This window comes from Ictalurus furcatus, chromosome 3 (assembly GCF_023375685.1).
Source record: "Ictalurus furcatus strain D&B chromosome 3, Billie_1.0, whole genome shotgun sequence".
Classification (NCBI taxonomy): Eukaryota; Metazoa; Chordata; class Actinopteri; order Siluriformes; family Ictaluridae; genus Ictalurus; species Ictalurus furcatus.
In genome coordinates this window covers 9,019,859-9,041,055 of record NC_071257.1, presented here as the reverse complement: position 1 = coordinate 9,041,055, position 21,197 = coordinate 9,019,859, and the positions used below count along the sequence as shown (strand labels likewise).

The following is a 21,197-nucleotide window of genomic DNA, read 5'->3' as shown; positions in this document are numbered from 1 at the left end:
AAGTTTTATTAAAGCTTGTTAACAAACCTCTCAAAAAGAGCAAGGAGTCATTCCATCTCAGTCATTCCATCCATCTTTTTGTCAAGGCACACAACAAATTTTGACTATACAGTTGTTTACAGAAACCTCAATATCTTGGCTCTTGCTCCTTGGAACAAATACTGATCTCTAGAGAACAATACAAGGTACATGGCATAAAAAAAAATGCACATTCCTTCCTTAGCTTTAGAACTTAAGTTCAAATATAATGCTCAAGATTGCTCAGCGTGCCACTTTTGGGGTCACTTTATAATGGGAAGGTTAGTGCATGCAGAACATTTCAGGTTTGAGTCTTCTTTTTTTATGGGGGTGAGAAAGTGCAACTTAAAAAAGTGTCCTTACTTTAGGGTGTGATAAATGCAGTAAGTGACTTCTGAGCTATAGTACTATAGAGCACTTATTTCTGTCAACATTTCAGGTTCGTGTCTGGTCTCCCACAAGAGATATTCAACCTGAAGGTGAGGGAAGTTTTTAAAAACTGGACTTTCTCACTCATGCTGAGTTCAATGGACCCTATGATGTCTAATTTCCACCTAATTAGATTTTCTGCCATCTTGAAATTTTGTCCAAATTTCACGCAATTTTGCCCATAATATATTCAGACCAATCTGCACAAAAGTTATCAAATGGAATTTGAATCGAAGCGAAACTCTTTGCTTGTGACAAGCCAAAAAGTCTGGTGATGACGTCGCCAATCAGGAAGTGACGCTGTCTCATTAACGACTTGTCATGAAACTTGGTACATGTCTTCAGAACTATGACCTGATGCTACCCAACAAATTTCATGACAGTGCCACCTAGAGGTCAAAAGTTACTATAACATGTAGAAAATGCTTGAATCAAATGTGTTTTCGTCATTATGTGTAAGACGTTTCATCTACAGTATAGACCAGTCTCAACACAGAGGGAACTACTTTTCTAGCCGCTCGACTCAGCAACAAGGGAAAACGTCATGATTTCGCACATGCGCGCTGAAGTGGAAACAGGAGAACTGAAGGGTACTGAATTCTCCGGAACACTGGAAGTACTGTTTTTACGAACTGAACGACGGGAGGACGCAAAAAAATACGAGAGAACCCTTCTCATCTCATGTTTTTACCATCCGGGGCTCCGTAGGTATCCGGGGTTACAGCTAGATGTCACTCAACTACAGAGACACTTTCCCCGCCCATGTAGTCCCTGTAGGCGGGACCACCCTCTCTGTCACGATGATTGGTTATGATTTGACCAATGGCGACTTATCCTGAACGGCGGCAATATATATAAAAGTAAACAGGTTTGAACGTTCATAGGGCGCAGTTTGGTGTTTCGCTACGTGTTCGTGTGTAGATGGTAAGATACTGATTTTTTTTCGTCATTATAAGATTTTAATCAGCAGAGTGGTGGAAATGGAGACATCGTGTATTAGCTCAAATACCGATAAAGGGTTTCGTGAAATTATGGAGGCAAAGTAGTCAGTTAATAAAACGGTTTGAGAGTTAGCATCTCATAGTTCTAATAACAGCAGAGCTGATCATTCATTTTAGTTAGGATAGTTTTGTCACTTCTGTGCTCTACCTTTCTTCTGCCACTTTGTAAGTCTTCTGTTTTGCTTAACGGATTTTAACTCTTCTGTTGTTGCTGTTGTTGTTGTTGTTGTTTAGTTAAGCACAACCTGCAGGATAAATGAGCAAAGAGGTGAGTGCCAATTCTGGTTGTACCCCTAGCTGTCTAGTTAGCAATATGTCGCCCGCCGTGTTCTTGTATCGCTAGGCATGTAAATGTTTGAAACCTCGTCTTTTTTGTTTAAGGCTCCAGCCAAATAAAGTACATTTTAAACCTTTTAGATATCACAATCTAATTCTGAGTGGTGATATTCGTGAAAATGTTTGTGTTGGGTCGTTTTAATGTTTGTTTATACAAATGAGGCTTCGTCCAATTAGTGTGCATGTATACATTGGCACATCCAAACAAACAAGTGTTTTGATGTTAAATGTTTTCATCGTGAATCCATTCAAGATTTGCAGAAAGATTTGTTGGAATATCACTTATTTGGAATATCACATGTTCAGTAGAAATGAAACTGGAGATTGTTTGTTTGAGCTGAAATAAAATAAACATGGAATATCATTTATTTAATCAAAACAATACCATGCACCATGTAATAAATGCATTTTCAGAATGAAAGCTAATTTAAATCCTACAGTCAAGATCTTGAACATTTATTCTGAATAATCCTTTCATTAGTGCAGGCCATCTAGAGGGGGATGAATAACTTTTGGATATAAATCTAGTAAAGACAGTTTAGAAAGATAGTGTGGCGTAATGTATATACTTGCTATCCATTTTATTAGGAACACCTGTATGGCTGCTTATGAATTTACATTTTGGTAGGTGCCTTTCTCCAGAGTGACTTTTAGAAGTGCTTTGTAATCTCTCTTAATCCTTAGATGCATGAGTGGGTCTAAAATGACCTGGTGTGGTCATTTGTTTGCAGTATCTTTTAAATATAATGTATATAACTTCATATCTTGGGTATTCCTCAAACAAGTTTTTTGAGTTTTTTTAGTCATGGTGTAATTTATTTATTTATTTCTAGTTTTACTGATTTAAAAGTTTCTCTAGTCTTTGTGTTACTACCCCACTCTTTCATAAGTGGGTCAAAAAGACCTGCATGCTTTTCTAATGGAATTTCATGGGAACACTTGATTGTCAACTGTTGCTGTCAGGAATATATTAACTGTCGACCACACAAAATATATCAAGTGTCACCCCCTCAGGAAAAATATTCTACACAGTAACATCTCATGTAAGTGTGCCATTTTATCTTCTGGAAATATCTGATGTCAACAGGTTGACACACAGTATTTCAACAGCATACTTGCACATTCATGTGTGTCATTCACAACTATTTAGTGACTGTATGGGTTATCATGTGTCAACAAATTAGCCTAGCTGACAATCTGGTGATAATTTGTCAGCTTGCGCTAGCTAAGTAAATGAGCTGCTGTTTGGGAGTCCTTTACGTAATCCCATGTACAAGGCCACTATGGCTGTTGGGAGATTTGAAGATATTTGCTGTGTCTTGCCCTTTGATTACAAGGGGACCAGATCCATCTGTCTGAAAGCCTACCATATGGCAGCCTTCTGCTACATATGGGACCTGGTTCCTGGTAAACTGCAGACAATGATTCATTCCCAGTGACCGTGTCACTGTGGATGAACAGCTTGTGCCATTCAGGTGGCGGTGCAAGTTTCTACAATATATGAAAGACAAACCTGCCAAGTATAGTCTTAAGATCTTCTGGGTTTGTGTTTCATGTGTCCCCTATGCAATAGATGTGATGGTTTACACAGGAAAACAACCAGGGGAAGTTGTTCAGAAGAATATGGGGCGAACATTGTCCAGAAGTTGTGCAGCAGTTTTAGAAGCACGGGTTGCAACATCACCGGAGGACCTTTTCATGAGTGTGCCTCTTGTACAGCATCTCTTGGAGAAGGGCCTCTCTACTGTGTTTACTCTAAGACAGAACAAGTGAGACATCCCTCCTGTGTTGAAGGCATCCTTGTCCAGAGAGCTTCAAAGCAGAGTTTGGATTTGGTGGCAGCTTTTCCATGGTCCGCTATGGCGGAAATAAAGGAATGGCTGTCGTGCTCCTAAGCACGATGCACCACAACAAAGTGGTGGATGAAAGTAGCAGAAAGAAAAACCTGAAGTAATTACTTCTACTATATACAAAATTCTACAATAAGACCAAAGGATGTGTTGGCACCAAAAAGAAAGCTGTGTCAGAAGTTCCGAAGACTGCAAAGTCAGTAATCTGTGTGGGAATGTAAAAAGAATGTAAAAACGCATTGATTCTAATACAGGTCTTTTTAGATCCACTTACGGAAGAGTGTAGGGTCCAATCTGAGGGTTAAAAACACGTGCTCATGTTAATTTATTAGCTCAGGGACTGAGTACCATTAGTTTAAGAAAACCCAGTTGTGGTAGTTGGTACGGTATAGTAAGATTTTACTTATTTTAAATTAATACTCTGTAGAAACTTTTCATAGCCTGTTGGGCATGAAATCCTAGCAGTTTTTGAAATGCTCCACAACCTTGCAATAAAGATTACTTTATTTCCTCCCCACCCTGCCTGTGTCCCAACTATATTGTTTGATGTGAACATCAAACTGCATCTGCATGATTTTATGCATCACACTGCCACATGATTGTTATTGACAAGTTTATGAATGTGCAAGCATTCATTAAGGTGGCCAGTGACTGAAACATCTTTCTGTTTACATGTTCTTACAGGCTAAGAATTTCAACAAGCTTGCTAACAACTATATAATCTATTAACTGTTTTAAGCAGTCAGATTGATTCCTAAAATTCCTCCTCCAGCAGAGTACAATGTCCCGATTACCAGTCATGTCGAAGAGGCCTTTCTCCAGCACCACTGATGGAGAGTATCAACAGCCTGCAATGGTGTGGTTTTGTTCTTTTTATTAAAAAGAAAAAAGAAGCAACATGTTTTGTCCAGTCCCTTTCATATAAACAAGTCTTTTTAGTCTTTAAAACTTGTATTCTCACTTTATATTATATTTAGAAAAAGATCCGGAAAGTTGAGACTGGTCTTCAGAGGCTCAAACCGCCTACCAGTGTAATCCCTCCAAAGTATCCTGGGCCAGTCAAAGCAACCAGTAAGTGATGGTGCTCAAACAATCGGCTGATTCAAACACCACATTACCAGTTCAACATGTAGTGTTGACACTTGCTTCAGATCACTTTTTGTCATGTGCCATACTTGAGCATTAGTTCACTAATGTTCCTTTCTTTTCCTTCAAAAGCCAACAATACTACTTGTTTTTAGATGTAGAATTTACTTTTTTCTTAATCTTGTTTCATCGATAAACTGCTTTCTCCAGGCAGTGCAGCAACTGTGGCTGCAGCTCCCTCGAGAGGTATGTTTGTATTCTTAATGTCTGGGTCTGGAAAGTAGAGCCAGGGCAATGCTTATGTTCAGATAATTCTTTGCCTGTTTGAGTGGTCACTTGTATTGAATTGGTTTAATCTAAACCTCAATAATTCATAAGTAGGGATAGAGAGGGATGGAGATGTAAAATAAAAAAAATTATTAGTGTGTCTATTGCACTTGTAAATAATGAGCATAATATACTTCTAGTTATGTTCATTAAAAAAAATCTCTGCTGAGGAATACCCTGAGTATTTCTTAATAAGTAATCTGTGGTATGTCTATGCTCATTTAAGGACTTGAATGGTAACAAAGAGCACATCACTACCAGTATTATTTCCTCCCCAAGAAAATAGCTATGCCATCTTGAACTCAAAACGATGTGCAAGTGTCCTGTCATGGCTGTACACTGACAACTAAAATGTGTGATTCAAATTACTATGGGAGGAAAAATTATCAGCTAATTTTGTTTTTAGGTGCTGCAAAAAAACCATCTGCACGTGCATCAGTAATTAAAGGTAGGATGAGAAACTAGTTTGCTTGTAAGGTGGTGGTTTTATTTTAAATGTCTTCTTGAGACATTTTAAAGGGCCAGCATTAGTTACTCTTGTAGCCTGAGTTGTTCCATTCAACATGTACAGGAGCATCCAAGAGACCGGGACGGGACTTGAAAGGAAAAGTCACTGACCCGGAGAACAAAGTTCAGAATTACCAGGGCCGTTGGAAGTCTTTTAACCAAGAAAATGAGAACCTTAAAGCGTCAAATGCAGAAGTGCATAAAAACAATGCACAGGCCAAAGAGGAGAACAAGCAATTAAAGCAGCGCCTTAGGTAAACTGCACACTACATTTGAATTGAAATGACATGGTTTTGGTTATATGAGTAGGTTTTGCTTTAAACATTATTTGCAGGGCCCTTGAAGAGAGACTAACTAATCTGGTATCTGTGAAAGAGGAGCTGGAGAGAACTATTAAAGAAAAAGATGACCTGACAACTGAAAACGGCAATATACAGGCATGTCATTGTACCCACTGTATGAAACGAATGTACACATTTTTTTTGAAGATGATGCAGCTATGATTGAGCATGCATTTTGGCCATGCACAACTGTCTGCACAAATCTGTCCTCTGAAAGTTCAAAACTCACTTTGCTGTTAAGCTGAAACTCTTGCATCTTTTGTGCTAATATTCAAATGTTTTTGTTCACCTTGCTTGTGCCCCCACCCCCCCTTGCTTCTATTCCCCATTTAAGAGCCAGCTTTCTATTCAGACTTCTGCTCTGGCCCACTGTGAGGACAGTCTCCGAGTGTCTCAGGATACAGTAAAAAGTTTGCAGGAATTGGTGGCAAGGCAGCAGGATGAGCTTCACTATGGGGAAATGGAACGCAGGAAACTCCATAACACAATTCAGGAGCTGAAGGTAAGTTGAATGGCCTACTGTAGAAGTAGTGTTCTAAAACATTCTAATACACGTTTGAATGCTTATTGGAAGCAATAAGAATGCAGTTATCTTTAATTTGGGTGTAAAGCAAGTACATGTGGTTAAATGTAAGAAATATCACTGGTAGATGCATTAATCATGATCTTGCATGATTTTTGCTTAATGAATCACTTTATTCTTGTCTAAAGTAACCTAACTGTAAAGTCTGATTTTTGGCAAGAAGTTGACTGAATTTATAAGCATTTCAGCAATCTGATACATAGAAAAACTTTGACTATACAAATAATTTTAACTAATTTACAGTTGTTACCACTAGTAGTAAACAAAGGTGGTTGTGGGGATGTCTGCAAGGTTAGCCAGAGCATTCATGTTTAGGCAATAGGTAATGTTCATCTGTCAGCAAGACTGAAAGTAGATAGACCCTATTCCCTTACTATCTTTTTATAAAATCGTGTATTGTAATCAATCCTTCATGATCAGAGAGACAAAATGTATTTATTAGGTATGTTGGTTTCAAGAAAGCTTGGTTTATTCTTATTATGCAAGCCATTTTTAACTAAAAATATGTTGTGGCATAATTACTAGAGCTGCAACATCTAATTGAGAAATCAGTGTCAACTAATCTCATTATTGATTAGTTGGTTTGCATGCAGCATGGGGTATACTTTTACTCATTGTGTTACTGCTGTTCTGAAAATGTGCTCCAGAGAGTAAATATTAGTTGTCCCACATTATGTACACTGTGTACTCTACCGTCTAGTAGGGATGTCATGATACCAAAAATCTAGTAGTTGGTACACATACCACCAAAAGTACACGATACTCGATACCAAAGTCGATACCACAGTGTGGTATAAAAGTAAAATAAACAGTTAAACACTCCTGGAAGACATCCTCCTCTGGCTGATACTGGCAAAAAGAGAGAGAGAGTGGGGGATATTTTAGTTATCAAACACTGTCTGACAATGACTAATAACAGTGGAGGCTACAAGTGCTAAGGTGCACACCTAAACACGTGCACACCCCTTATACTCTCAATGCAAGCATTAGCTTAAATTCAATAAGGTGGCAGGCCAAAAATGTAATAAAACCATTAACATTTGAGTAATTATTAGTGACATCAGGATACGTGCTGAATGGCGATGCATGGTGGCCCGTTGGGAGGTAGTTTATAACATTACGATAGCCAGTTATTTGTTAACGACGCTAACGCATTGCAAACATTACATGGAGCCTAACGTTAGCTGGTTTCACGGCCACAGTGCCAGCTGCCTCAACCAAACCTATTATAGGGCCCATCTTTCAGGTGCCTGGCCAAATTCCAGGTGTTTCTGCGCTTTGTTTGAAATGAACAATAGCATCGGTTGCACACCAGCTTTAGAGCATCAATTGTCATCTGGCTCAAATGCGAAATATTTCCATATTTAACTTTTACCACCTTTCCTCTCAGTGTGTTAGGGCAGAGCTAAACTTGTCACCATCTTCTGTAGTTTTTCCCATGTGCTTGTAGGCATTCTTCTTCTTCTTCAAAACACTTGTGCTATTTGCTGCCCCCATCAGTTCTGGAAGAATTGGTACCTACACTACTGCAGAAAAACGAGTACTGTTACGTTTTAAGACTGTTGGTACCGAAGTATCGGTTCTCATGACATCCCTACTGTCTAGTGTATGAATTTTAGAAAGGTAGTAGCATCTCAAGTGTGGAGTTTGTGTAGAACGGAAGCACAACAGTGATGTACAAGCATAAACTCATGTTCGTATCCAAAATGCTGCACTGTGTGCAAGCTGCTTAAGGGGTTAAGTTTAACTTAAGTGATGCTAGTAACAGCAGTGTTGCTCCTCACTCACATGGAGTCGGTGATCCACAGTGTAACATCTGTAATGTCAAATCAAAAGTAAAAACAAGTAAAACAATATGCCTAAATGCAGCGAGTAACCGAAACCACAAGGTGCAGTGAAAGTGAGGCTTGTTTGGGTTTTGTTTTATTTATATAAATAAATAAATAAACAAATAAATAAATAATCTCTCTAACTTAGGACTGTAATTTAATTCGGTGCTTTTTGTGCATCCATAAAAATAATGCATATACTCTAATAGTATATAATTTAGTTTATGTATTTTTTTTATTTTTTATTTATTTTTTTTTAAATGCATTATTTTTATGGATGCACAAAAAGCACCGAATTAAATTACAGTCCTAAATTAATAGTATATCTTCTGGTGTCTGTGTATTGGGTTCTTTTCAGTCTTGTATAATTGGACAAATGTGTGTTTGTGGTTTATATTTAATGCTAAGTTTGTGGATTTTATTTTAAGTAAAATAAAAGATGGTACTTGAATGTTTGCCCCTGCCCCCCCATCTGATTCATCCAAAAACTAATCCATTGTGAAAATAATTTAGTTGCAGCCCTAGTAATTACTCTTAAGCCACAATATTTAATCTCTTCTGAAAGTATTGGAACAGCAAGGCCAACTTGTTTTTGCTATACACTGAAGACCTGTGGGTATGAGATCAAATGATACATGAGTTGGATCAGAATTTCAGCTTTCATTTCATGACAGTTACATCTTTATGTATTAAACCATGTGGAACATGGCACCTTTTGGTGGCAGACAACCTGCAATTTTTTGGTATGCAGAAGTATTGGAACAGTGTCTTAAGGTGAATTTAATATTTGGTTGCATAAGCAAGTTCAACACTTGACTGTCCAGATGAGACTGCATGGTATACTGCTTCCTAGTTGAGTTGTTGCTCCTAGATGCTTCCTTGTCAGCATTTTATAGTTGACTGCAGTAGCTTGAACAGGGCAGAAATTTGATGAACTGACTGATTGGTGTAGATGAAATGGCCGAACCCAAAAACTGGAAGCGGTGACCACATACTTTTAGCCATGTAGTGTTTTGTTTTCCCTGAATGCAACACTACTAGTTTTGAGTAAAACTAATTCAAACACATTTTACTTCAGTGGTAGTCCAGCTCCACATTACAAGTCCATTTAGAAACCATGTTACTGTCTTTAATAATTTGGTATGAAAATAACTAATGAAAGTAAAGACACTGAACTGTGTAAAAATGTGAATTACCTTAAAGAACTGTTGGGCCAAATGCGGGAATGTTTAATGTATAAAACTGGGAATAGAATGACGACTAATATCCGTGAAAATGCTGGTCAAACAAGAAAACTACATATGCATGTTACATCAGTGCTTGTTTAGAGCTCTCTTTTTATTTATTTTCTATTTTTGTAAACCCCCCCCAGGGTAACATCAGAGTTTTCTGCAGGGTACGTCCTCTCCTTTCCAACAAGGAAGCAACCATCCCACACATTCAACTGCCTACTCATGACAACAAGTCTATAACACTTGCAAAAATGGAAGAGGTAAGTACAAAAAATTGTCAGGTAATGGTGAGACTTGAATTTTACAAGTCTGAAATACAAAGTTATTTTTTTTGGTCTGAAACTTTCCTTAAAAAGACTAACTGTAACATTTTAAAAGGAGGACTTGATTCCTTGTCTGTGTAAAAGGCAGCTTTAATGTAGGGTACAGGTTCCAAACTGGCATCGTGAATTGCCCACCTGTTCTGCACGTTAGTGTCTTCTCTTCTGTAGCACACCTGCTTTATCTCAGGAAGGACTGTTGGTTGATTATTTGAGATGGGTGTGTTTGACTAGAGAAAACACTAAAATGTGTAGGACCGGAGGTACTCCAGGTCCAAGATTGGGAACCTCTGATCTAGAGCAGTGTTTCCCAACCAAGGTGCTGTCTGAGAGCAGGGGTGCTGTGTAAAAATCCTTCTAACACTTCTAAAATGTGTAAAATATTGTAATATAGCTGTGTGATCAATATCTGATGTCTGAAATAATAGGCACAGAAATAATGACACATCTGCATAACAATAATAAAAAATTATGTATAAAAACAAATCCCCCCCCCAAAAAAAAGATTATGGACAGATTTCTTAAAAGAAAAGCTCCAGATGCTTCTGGGCCATCCTCCTCATGTAGCTAAAGCCTTGTTTATACTTTCACCTGGCTCCGCAGCATGAACCTCCACTGACTGCATGCGCACCTCCCCAAATGGATGAGGCGTTCATACTTGACACGCTCGTCGTTGTAATATTCTTAAACGAAAGTTGGCAACTCTGTTTATTCGTCCTATGAACCAACAGGAAGGTGCTAAGAGAAGAGGTAGTTCGTCAGAACAACCATAGCAGCGCTTGCAAACAAGGTGTCTCGCGTTGAGTTCCTGAATGCTGAGGAATTGTTTGACTGTTTTTCAGTGCACTTCACTAAAACCCACAGTGGTGGGGGGGAAGCAAAGAATCATATAAAACTCAGTAAACCTTGAGAGAGAGCTATATTTTGTTTTAATGTGATGTGTATAAAACTAAATTGAACAACCTCAATTTTTTTTATTACTTAAGATTTTTATTAAACATGGCCCTTTTGCTTTCATTAAATAGACTTATTTATTGTAGGTTCATTTTGTAAATGTTAGCAATTACTGTAGACATGAGCAAAAAGTGGGTGCTTCCTGCAAATGACATCTCACATTTATAAATTCAGGTGATTGTTCACCCATATTGGCACCCTGTCCAGGGTGTAGCCCGCCTTGTGCCCGATGCTCCCTGGGATAGGCTCCAGGTTTCCCTGTGACCCTGAAGGAAGGATAAGCGGTATAGAAGATGGATGGATGGATTGATGTTCACTCATCAGTGCAAATGTCTCCATGTATAAAGACAAAAGAAAGATTACAGAATGATCACTCTGTATGGCTGCCCATCAATGTAAATGTCTCCATGCAGGGCTCCAGGCAAAAAAAAAAAAAAAAAAAAAAAATATTTAGGCGCCAATTCAAATTTTCAGGAGCCAAAATATAGTGATGTCGTATGACATGATATCATTGTTAAACGGCTACCTCACACTGCCTTTTCTTTCTTTTCTGTACTGTCTGCCTTTGTTTACTCTGCCTCACATAGTTTACACAATGTATTCTTTACATGCACAATATGTGCAATGTTCAGTATATCATATTTCCGTAAATACTTAAATGTCCAGTCGTTTGTTTCTTTTTTTTCATTTTTTTTTATTCAACTATGTACAATTAGTTGTTTCCTGCTTATTCAGGCAGAGTCATGTAGGCTGCATTGAATTTTATTTTCAATTCTCTCATCTCTTTTTCTGCGACTTTATCACTAGCACGTTGCTCTGCTTTCACGGTTGGGGTGGCATGAGGGGCAGACTTAGCAATGACTCAATCCCTGGCGTTCTTATGTTTTTTACTGTCACCATGCTTCTTCAGTTTCTTTTTTAAAATGACTCAACTGGTAATGAACTGTTTTACCAGCAATATCTTGTCCTGCTTTAGCACAAAAGGTGCAGTACATTTCCCCATTGTCATAACGTAACCAGGCAAGCTCTTGTAGCCAAGCTGATTTAAACAGTTTTGTCAGGATGAGAGCCACAGGGACTGGAGAAGACTTGACTCGCTGCGCTTGGCTGTCATCATCTGTAAAAGATTGCACACCGATTGAAATGGGCTGGGATGACTCAAATGTCACTTGAGAACTTTCACTGGTTGAGTTGGTCTCAACATCGTCGGCATCTGATGTAGAGGAGGCAGGGTTTGGACGGGCAGGGAATGAGGAAAAAGTGGTATTTTTCGTTTGCGCTTTTCGTTGCTTGTTTCTGTTCATCTATACAGCCGACGCTTCAACCACTGCAGGACAAGAATACAGAGTTTATTTATTGGAAACCAAACAGGAGTGCACACGATATGGCAGGTAGATGCAGGTGCAAGGGGAGATGAGTTCAGTAGCCTAACATGAGATATATGGTAATTTCTATTTAATTTGTTTTTAAATTTTGTTTGTGGGTAACAGTGGCCAGTGGTGACTGGCAGAAAAAACATGGTCGCAAAATTAAAGTTAGTTGCAGTGGTGACCATTTTAGTCGCCATCTGGAGCCCTGCCATCTGGAGGTTTAATCACCGTCTGACGGTGTAGCGTAGTGTCTGTTTATTTGTGAAGATACTGAAAGTTTTTGGTGATGCACTATGTTTTCAGCTCTGGCTTTATTCCTTCAACAGTATGTACAAAGCAAATCTAAATCGCTATTTTTAAAAACCTTTCCATGAATTTTGGGCCATCTGGCTATCTCTATGGATGGATCATAGAGTTGCCTGTACAATCGTACCTTTTGGCAATAACCTCGAGGTGACTCTTAACTTCCGGATGCGGCGCCTTGCAGCAAGTTACAAAAAATGCCGTGCAGACCGCCACAAGAAATGAGGCCTTGCGCACTCCGCGCTCGACCGCCCACTCCGCAATGTTTTTTGCCACGCTCTCCCTCGTGCTATTGCAGATGCATAGAGTATAAACCAGGCTTAACGCTGTCTAGCATTTAGTGTTTGTAAGGTGCCACATATTAAAATAAATAAATAAAAATTCAAAGGGTGCTGTAACTGAAAAAGGTTGGGAAACACTGACCTAGGGAAACTAGAGTCTCTCTCTCTCTCTCTCTCTCTCATTCACTCATTTTCTCTCCCTCTCAGTCACATGTGGGACGGGCTGCAGAAACTAAAATTTACATCTTCAGCTTTGACCGTGTATTTGGGCCGCACAGCACCCAGAGTGAGGTGTTTGAGGAGATCTCCCTCTTAGTGCAGTCAGCTCTGGATGGCTACAATGTCTGCTGCTTTGCTTATGGCCAGACAGGTAGTGGCAAAACGTTTACAATGGAAGGTGGTGACACGGATGACATGTGGGGGGTCATTCCACGAGCTGTCCAGCAGATTTTCAAGTCTGCCAACATGCTTCGTGAGCAAGGCTGGCAGGTAATGGTCCAACTATTCCGGCTGAATTAATGTGTTCATGAATGATTAGGTGCACAAAGCACTTAACCAACTCCTCAGTTCCTCCTACCTTAAACTGATAGTTCAAAGATAAAAGTTCTGTCAATTACTCACCCTCATGTCGTTCCAAACCCAGAAGACTTTTGTTCATCTTCGGAACACAAATGAAAACCTTTTTAATGAAACCTGGGAAATTTGTCATTTACAGTCCAAGTATTCAAAATTTTCAAGCTCCAAAAATGCATAAAGGCACTGTAAAAGTAATCCATGTGACTCCAGTGGTTTAATCCCAAGTCTCTATTCACACAATGTCTTCACTTCCGCATAGATGTCCGACTCCGCATTCATGAGAACCACAATGCAAGAACGGGTTTAAAAAGTCAGAGTAGTCAAAAAAGTCCTCTATATTGAAATCTGCAGACATCTTCGTTACAACGATTTGTTTTATGTGACTGTACAGCGTCCCTCCTGGAAGCACTGCATTGTTTACAGTCGAGGAAGATGGACTCTATGCGGAAGAGAACATTTTGTGAATAAAGACTTAATTTTAGGTTTTTTTTTTTTTTTTAAATTGCTTCACAAAATTGGGATTAAACCACTGGAGTCATATGGATTACTTTTTATGACGCCTTTATTAACATTTTTGGATACTTGGACTGTAAATGGCGGGACAAATTTCCCAGGTTTCATTAAAAAGGTCCTAATTTGTGTTCCGAAGTTGAACAAATTCTTATGGGTTTGGAAAGACATGAGGGTGAGTAACTGACGGTTCACCCAAATATGAAAATTCTATTGCTTTAATGTAAATTATACAGTCTATAACATATGCCAATATTATATCTGCATATTAAAGTGCTATTGGAAGCTAAAATGGTGACTTAAAATTGTATTGCATTTGTTTATTTGTAGTATACCTTTACAGCCAGCTTTGTTGAAATTTACAATGAAACCCTGCGGGACTTGCTGTATCTGGGCAAACCTAACAAGAGGCCAGAGCATGAAATCAAAAAGACCACAAATAATGGAGTAACAGTCACCAATCTGAATTACCAGAAGGTCACCAGTGTGGATGAGGTATTTTTGTGTGCATGTGTCCTGCTGTATATTTCCCATTTCAGAATTGTAGATATTTATTTATTTATTTATTTATTTATTTATTTATTTATTTATTTTTGAGAAATGACTAGGCTTATCTGGGAGACACAAAATATGGCACCAGTTCTAGAGTTACACATATAATTGCATTGGTTGAATGCCATCTGTGATGCCTTAATGTGATAGATCAAAGGTTGGGTTTTTTAAATTTTTTTTTTTGGTTTCCTCAATGCTAAAACCCCTTGCATCTAGATAAGGCAATAAAATTGCCAAAGGAAGTGTAAGTTTCTTGCATATTTGTATTTTCTACTCCCTTCATAACATTGACCTCGGGACGACGGAACCGGAAGGGCTAAAATGCTAACTCGTTTCTGGGTTTTGGCATACAAACTTGTTGCATCGTAGTGAGTGAATTTTGCAGCATGGCTCGTCTTTAAGTTGGGTATATAGTGCATCACTGATATGTTTTTTTTATTATTATTATTATTATTATTATTAATAGACAATGCATCCAATTTGTTTGTCTTCAACTATAAATAGTGCATTAGTTGCATTAATAAACTAATAATTATGTATCTGTATTTATTTTCATACAAAACTCTTGTTTCTACTTGTCCCATAACCCATAGATTTCTATAGCTTTGCCTCATGTCCACTTTAGTACCTGATGGCTAGACCAAGACAGTGAGGGTGAGACTGCAGTGATTGCCATAGTGTTGAACAATTCATTTGTTATTTGTCATACAAGTTATTTGTGGTTGGGACTGAATTTGGGTGATTTGTCTCTCTGCTTTGAGTGTGTTCCTGTTCGGGGCTCAAAAAAAAAAAGTTAAAACTCAATGCTTTTATGAAAGTAAAGTATACCTCTGTTTTCTGACCTGCACTGCAGTCATCTTTCAGTTGCTCAAATTGCCTTTTTAAACACTCATTCCTTTTTTTTTCTATGTGCAGGAGTGTCTCTAAGTGCACTAATATTTCATAGATTTGATCTTGTATGGTCATTTTGGCCAGCTCTATACATGGCACATTTTGGGTATGTTTACATTAAGCATTTGTATTTTACTTGAGTGTCTGTTTAAACATTAACTATTTTATTTGCTTTTAATTTCAGGTTTGCAAGTTGATCATCTTGGCAAACCAAAACAGGTCCACTGCCCGAACAAACATGAATGATCAATCCTCTCGTTCCCATTCAATTTTCCAGCTGGACATTGACGGAGAAAACACTGGCAGAGGCACCAAGTGCAAATGTAAGTATTCTAAGTATTTAATTGGAAAATGGGGAACTTGATTTTTCTTTTCTTAAAAAAAAAAAAAAAAGATTAATTTAATAACTGCTTTGTGAAAAGCCATTTTATCCATATATAATGACCCCACACTATTGACATGGTAGATACTGGAAAACTATGCTTTTCTGCTTTGAATACATGCCTGGTCCCTGTTTTTGTAACAAATGTAGAAACTAAGCTTGTACATTCAGCTGTTTCCTGTTTGGGAAAAGTAAGTACACCCCATGGAAATTGTTTCCTTTTTAGACATATTTGCACAAGCAAATATTTTATCCTCTTTGAAACTGTGCCTATTAATAAAGGTGATGCACTCTACTACAATTTGAATATTACTACAAAATGTAAATTTTGTGTAATTTGTTACAATTCATTAAATTGGAGTCAGGTGCTCAAGATTGGGTGCCAGTGATTAAAAACTGCTTAGGGAGTGCAGATGGAACCGGTCTTATTTATACTCCACTCGTATATCTAGTGTCTGCCGTTCTGTGCGTGTGGTCACGATACCAAAAATCTAGTAGTCGGTACCGATACCAGCAAAAATACTCGATACCATGGTGGTTTGTGGCTTTTATTTATTTATTTATTTATTTATTTATTTATTTATTTTTAGATGGTGGCAACAGTCACCTAGTGAAAAAAGCAATTACAAAATAGATATATTTAAACAGTTGAACATTTTAAAAACAGTGGTATGTAGCCTTCAAATAATAAATAAAATGAAACTTTTACAAAATGGATCGGTTACAAAATCAAACAACTACAAAAAAGATCAACTTTCAACAAAAGTTTAACTTTTTTAAGGCACAACTTTACCATTACGATACCAGATTCAAACAAAAATGGCATCACTTTTCATGGCTTCTTGAACTTTTTCTTGACCAGTTTAAGGTTTCTGGAAAGGAACACCAACATATGTTATCTTGGGTCAGTCTTGAACACCTTGGACTGACCATAATCCCTGAAGTACTGAATGCTCTCTCAGAAGCACAGCTTGACGCAGCAATGCCGATACACCTTCTGGCAAACTCTGATAGCACGGTGGTAATGTGCTCCCGTTGGTTTTCCACCAAGTGAGGGGATCCTCCTCAGCACTGAGTTCTGGCACTTTGTTGTATACCAGAAACTCTCAATTTAAACGGTCACTTGTGGAAAGCCTTTGAGTTGCTGTGGCATCACTGCCTTACTTTTCTCCTTGGATACTCGAAAGGGGATGTTTCAAGTCAGTCTTCGACTTTTTTGATGGCCTCTCTTGGCTTGAAGCCTCTGCACCTCTTGGCACATGGGCTCCACCCCTGTCATCAGCATCATCCCTTATTTGGTCCAGAAGCCTTTTTCACCTCAAGTGCAAAAAAGCCTTCTTTAAACCTAGGGTCCAGGTAGGTGGCAGCATTCAAAAGTAGCTGCATCTCCTCATCATAATGCTGCCTGAGATTTTCTTTGATTGCACCTTTCATTTCCCTAGCAAGTACAGACTCACTATCTTCATCACAACAAGACAGTATCTCCCACCTCAGTGGTAAGACGGATGAGAGGGTTGTGTTTCTCTCACCACAGAGTGTATCTGTAGAAGGACTTGGTGGTCCAAGGACTTCTCTTAAAGTCTCTATAGTTATGTCCGTGTCTTTGGGCATTTCTTTCGGTCCTCTGCCAGCACGGCACATAGTTTGCTGCTGTTCCAAAAACCTTTCGACCAGATCATACGATGAATTCCAGCGGGTGGGTTCATCATGTATGAGTTTATGTTCTGGGAGTGAGAGGTCTGTGTTTTTTTGGTGAGTTGGTGTGAGCGCTTTGGTGATCTAGTAAATGCAGATACTGTTTTGTGAAGCCTTGACGGTGCTGCAGATACCCTGTTGATGGCAACTGCTTTATTTACTGCAAGATGTAAATTGTGGTTGAAACATGGGATGCATGTGTAATCATCTTTGAAGGCCTTTTGGTTATCGGATGCATTGTCTGTGATGCCTGGCGTTCTATAAATGTCCGATTTCCATTCTTCCTTTTTTGTCTCCCCCCCAACCCCGTTTCCTCAAAGGCATCCTTCAAACTCTCCCCTGTGTGCTCAGTGTTCAGACCACTACAGCCCAAGCGCCAGGAGTCCATCTCCCAGGGGGGATTTGAAACTGGCCTAACTGGCAGGAAAACCCTGAAACATCTTGCAACTGAAAGAACATTGTATGGAACAGTGGTCAAAAATTCCAGCAAACCTGGTGGACAATTATGCAAAACACCTACAAGAAGTTATTTCTGCTAAAGGGGGCAATTCATAGTTTTCATGGGAAGTCACATTTTTATAGGAACGCACACCTGGAGGGCAAAACACTGCTTTCTTCTGCTGCCCAGTGGTTATTTTGAGCATATTTGTTTAGCTAAAATGCCGGCTAGTTTGTTCAGTCAGATGCACTAACAGTTTAGACTGTAGGAGTTAGATATTGTGTTAACCAAAATATTACTGCCCTAGAATGCATCTTACAGTGAACCTGAAACTATGGTTAGCTAATTACCACTCACCTTTCCTCTGACAGTGAAGAATTTCTTGTCTTTCATGTCCCAAATGGCAGCACTATTGACCCATTCAGATCGAAAACACTAACTCTGTACTTTTGTACGCTTTCATCCTGGCACCAGTGTAGGGGGATGGATTCTCCACAAGATATGTAAACGTTGCCAAAGCGCTCTGGCAGGGACCTCGCTGTTTTCAGTTATTGAAATACTGTGGCGGATGCTGTACATGGATCGCAAGTGCCCAGAACTTGCAGCTTGTTCAAATACTTACTTTTTTTTCTTTTTCGTTTTTCTTTTCCTTTGAAAGGTGATCAAAATATTTGTGGCTTGAAATGGATGGAAAATTGACAAGCCTGTGCTGCATTTCCATGGAGTGTCCAGTGTTTGCTGCCATTTTGGAACTATGTTTTGCCATCTAGGTCTCTGTCAGTCACATGACAAACTGTGAATACTCGTGTCTGAGGCCAAGGGTGTACTTGCTTTTTCCAGAGAATCACATTAGTGATTTCTGTTGAATAGATGGTTGAAAAAGCTAATTTTTCCTTGTGGTTTTGTTCATCAACTTTTGTTAATAGGCATTGTTTCAAAGACTATCAAATGTTTGCTTGTCCAGATGTCAAGGCCAACAATTTCCCTGGGGTGTACTTATTTTTTTCAAATGACTGTAAATCCAAGTATTTCTGCAGTTTGAAGTTAAACATCAAATAGTTGTCTCTGCTGTTAGTGATCACATACACAGATACTATGCAACAAACCCCTGCCCCCTTTTTCTTTCCTGCCAACTATGATTTTCTTCACACACGATTCTTTTTCCCCCCCAGCCTCTCTTTGTTTGGTGGATTTGGCTGGCAGTGAAAGGATCCAGAAAACCCAGTCTCAAGGTGAAAGGTTTAAGGAAATGACTGCCATAAACTCTTCGCTCACCAATTTGGGAATTGTCATCACTGCTTTAGCCAACAAGGTGTGCTTAAAAAAAAAAAAACTATCTCTCTATACTTTCGAGCTGGTTAGATTTTTGGACAAATCTAAAATCTTAATTCTCATGACTCCCTTTCATCCACTGGTCTGTTTAGGAGAGCTTTGTGCCCTATCGCAACTCAAAGCTTACCTACCTGCTTCAGGGGTGCCTGGGTGGCAACAGCAAAACGTAAGTTGAGAATTGCACCCATGTTAAATGAGAGCTTGAATTTCTATTTTATATGTGTAACTTAAATTGATAACAGTGAAGACAATTTCTGAATAAGCCTTCTGTCATATTCTATATTTCAACAAAATACAAAAAAAATTGCTATTCAGTTTCAGTAATGATATCAATACATGATCGCTTTAGCAACAATTTCTTGGAGCAGATATTACCAGTTGCAATGTAAAAACGATGTATGCCGGTTCACATGACATTTAAGAGGGAATTTGGAAGAGAATTGTCTTGAATATGGTTGAACTCGAGTGTGACCTTTCAAGAAAGTTTTTCGTAGGAACACTTACACAAATTCTTGTAGGATATGAACGTTTTTGCAAATGTGACTTCTTTCATGCATACCAAATTTCTTGTATCTGTAAATTTTGGCAGAGTGTCATATAATTGGCATGGACTACTGAGATTTTTCTTCTGCAAAGTTTTGTGGCCATGTACTTTTTGAGCAAATGAGCAGTGGCCCGCATGTGCTCAGAAGAAAATTGGCAGTTCAGAAGTTGTGTGTATCTGGTAGAAATTTTACGCACAACTAATGGTTGATCAAGGAGTCTCATTGTATGTACTAAAGTGGATTTAATGGATGGATACAGGGACTTTCAAATTATAAACCAACTTGTGATTGGTTATTTGAATGAAGGAAAACTAGCATTGCAATGTACTATATAGTTAGCTAGAGAGATTTACATTTTCATTCAACTTATCCAGCGTTTCAGGCAATAACATTCATAGCAATAATCATATCTATTAATTCATTTGGTACATTGTCAGGTTATGGAAATGAATAACTGAAATTAATGCAAAGTTAGTGTGAGTGAGGTGGTGAGCGAAAATGAGCAAGGGAGGCTAAGATAGTACTGATACGACAATCTCACTTGTGTTTACTTGTTTATTGGTTAACTGCTCATATCAGTCACATTTAATTTAAATGATGTTTATGGATTCTTCAAATGAACTCCGGTTTAGTCTGCATCTGTAGAAAAACTAAGGTCCTTTAAAGTTTAACCAGGTGAATGTTTCTTTTTGTGTCTAGTTTGATGTTTGTAAATATTTCACCTGAAGAAGAAAGTTTTGGTGAATCACTTAATTCACTGCGCTTCGCCAGCAAGGTCAGTATTTATCTTCCAGTGGTTTATGTTGAATATTATTACGGTGATGCTCATGTGATTTTTGTTGACCACTTTTGAGATGTTTGATCACTGTGTACTGTTGCAGGTGAATGACTGTATTATTGGAACTGCCACGGCCAATAGGAAGTAGCATTTTGTTTTTTTCTTTGACCATCTGAAGGCACCGTTACTGGTCCATCTTTATGCTTTTTCTGTATCTGTCTGCCTTGCATTTTGAAGATGGTTTTTAATCCATTTTATTGCTTTATATTTTAATCTCATAATTTTCATTTTTACATTTTGTGCAATTACCTGGACATGATATCAAAAATAAATATTTTTGATCAATGCATTCATTATAAAAACATTGGTTCTGTTTTATAACAGTACTTTTCATGGTTTCAATTCTTTGAGTATAATTAAGTCATAATATGATTTTGATTTAGTTTTTCCCCACATGGTTTTTCTGGTCACTACTATTGTTGGTAAGGGGGTGTCTAAATGGCTGAAAACTACTGTATTGGCCAGTATTTATTTATTTACTTGCAGGCTTTGTGATTGTTTTAAATAAAGTTTAAATTAACTGGAAATAAATACACAATTGCATTGAAACAACTTTTATTTACTGAATAAGCTTTAATTCATTACAGTTGCATATATATATATACACACTTTTCTAGACACTCAAAGTATACGTAGTCGATATACAAATCATAGCAGATGTACAAATCTG

General features: G+C 38.3%; 1 protein-coding gene across 4 annotated transcripts; it reads left to right on the top strand.

Annotated features, from left to right (window-relative positions):
- Positions 1-738: 738 nt before the first annotated feature.
- On the top strand, positions 739-20,816 carry LOC128605333 (carboxy-terminal kinesin 2-like). Of its 4 annotated transcripts, XM_053620650.1 has the most exons (17): positions 739-1,371; positions 1,683-1,716; positions 4,407-4,490; positions 4,612-4,705; positions 4,931-4,966; positions 5,454-5,495; positions 5,619-5,808; positions 5,889-5,991; positions 6,230-6,397; positions 9,680-9,799; positions 12,975-13,256; positions 14,184-14,348; positions 15,481-15,619; positions 18,985-19,124; positions 19,237-19,310; positions 20,389-20,464; positions 20,571-20,816. In XM_053620650.1, exons 2-17 carry the CDS (start codon positions 1,705-1,707, stop codon positions 20,613-20,615), a joined length of 1,770 nt encoding a protein of 589 aa, XP_053476625.1. In that variant the 5' UTR covers positions 739-1,371; positions 1,683-1,704; the 3' UTR covers positions 20,616-20,816. The 4 variants fall into 4 exon arrangements, with proteins under 4 accessions (XP_053476625.1, XP_053476628.1, XP_053476629.1 ...); XM_053620653.1 differs by lacking the exon at positions 4,931-4,966; XM_053620651.1 differs by lacking the exon at positions 739-1,371 and having other exon boundaries at positions 1,378-1,716; positions 4,410-4,490.
- Positions 20,817-21,197: the final 381 nt, after the last annotated feature.

Coding starts and splice junctions, on each gene's coding strand:
- LOC128605333 (XM_053620650.1), top strand. Junction 5,809..5,888: donor CAATTAAAGCAGCGCCTTAG/GTAAACTGCACA, acceptor CATTATTTGCAG/GGCCCTTGAAGAGAGACTAA. Junction 6,398..9,679: donor ACACAATTCAGGAGCTGAAG/GTAAGTTGAATG, acceptor AACCCCCCCCAG/GGTAACATCAGAGTTTTCTG.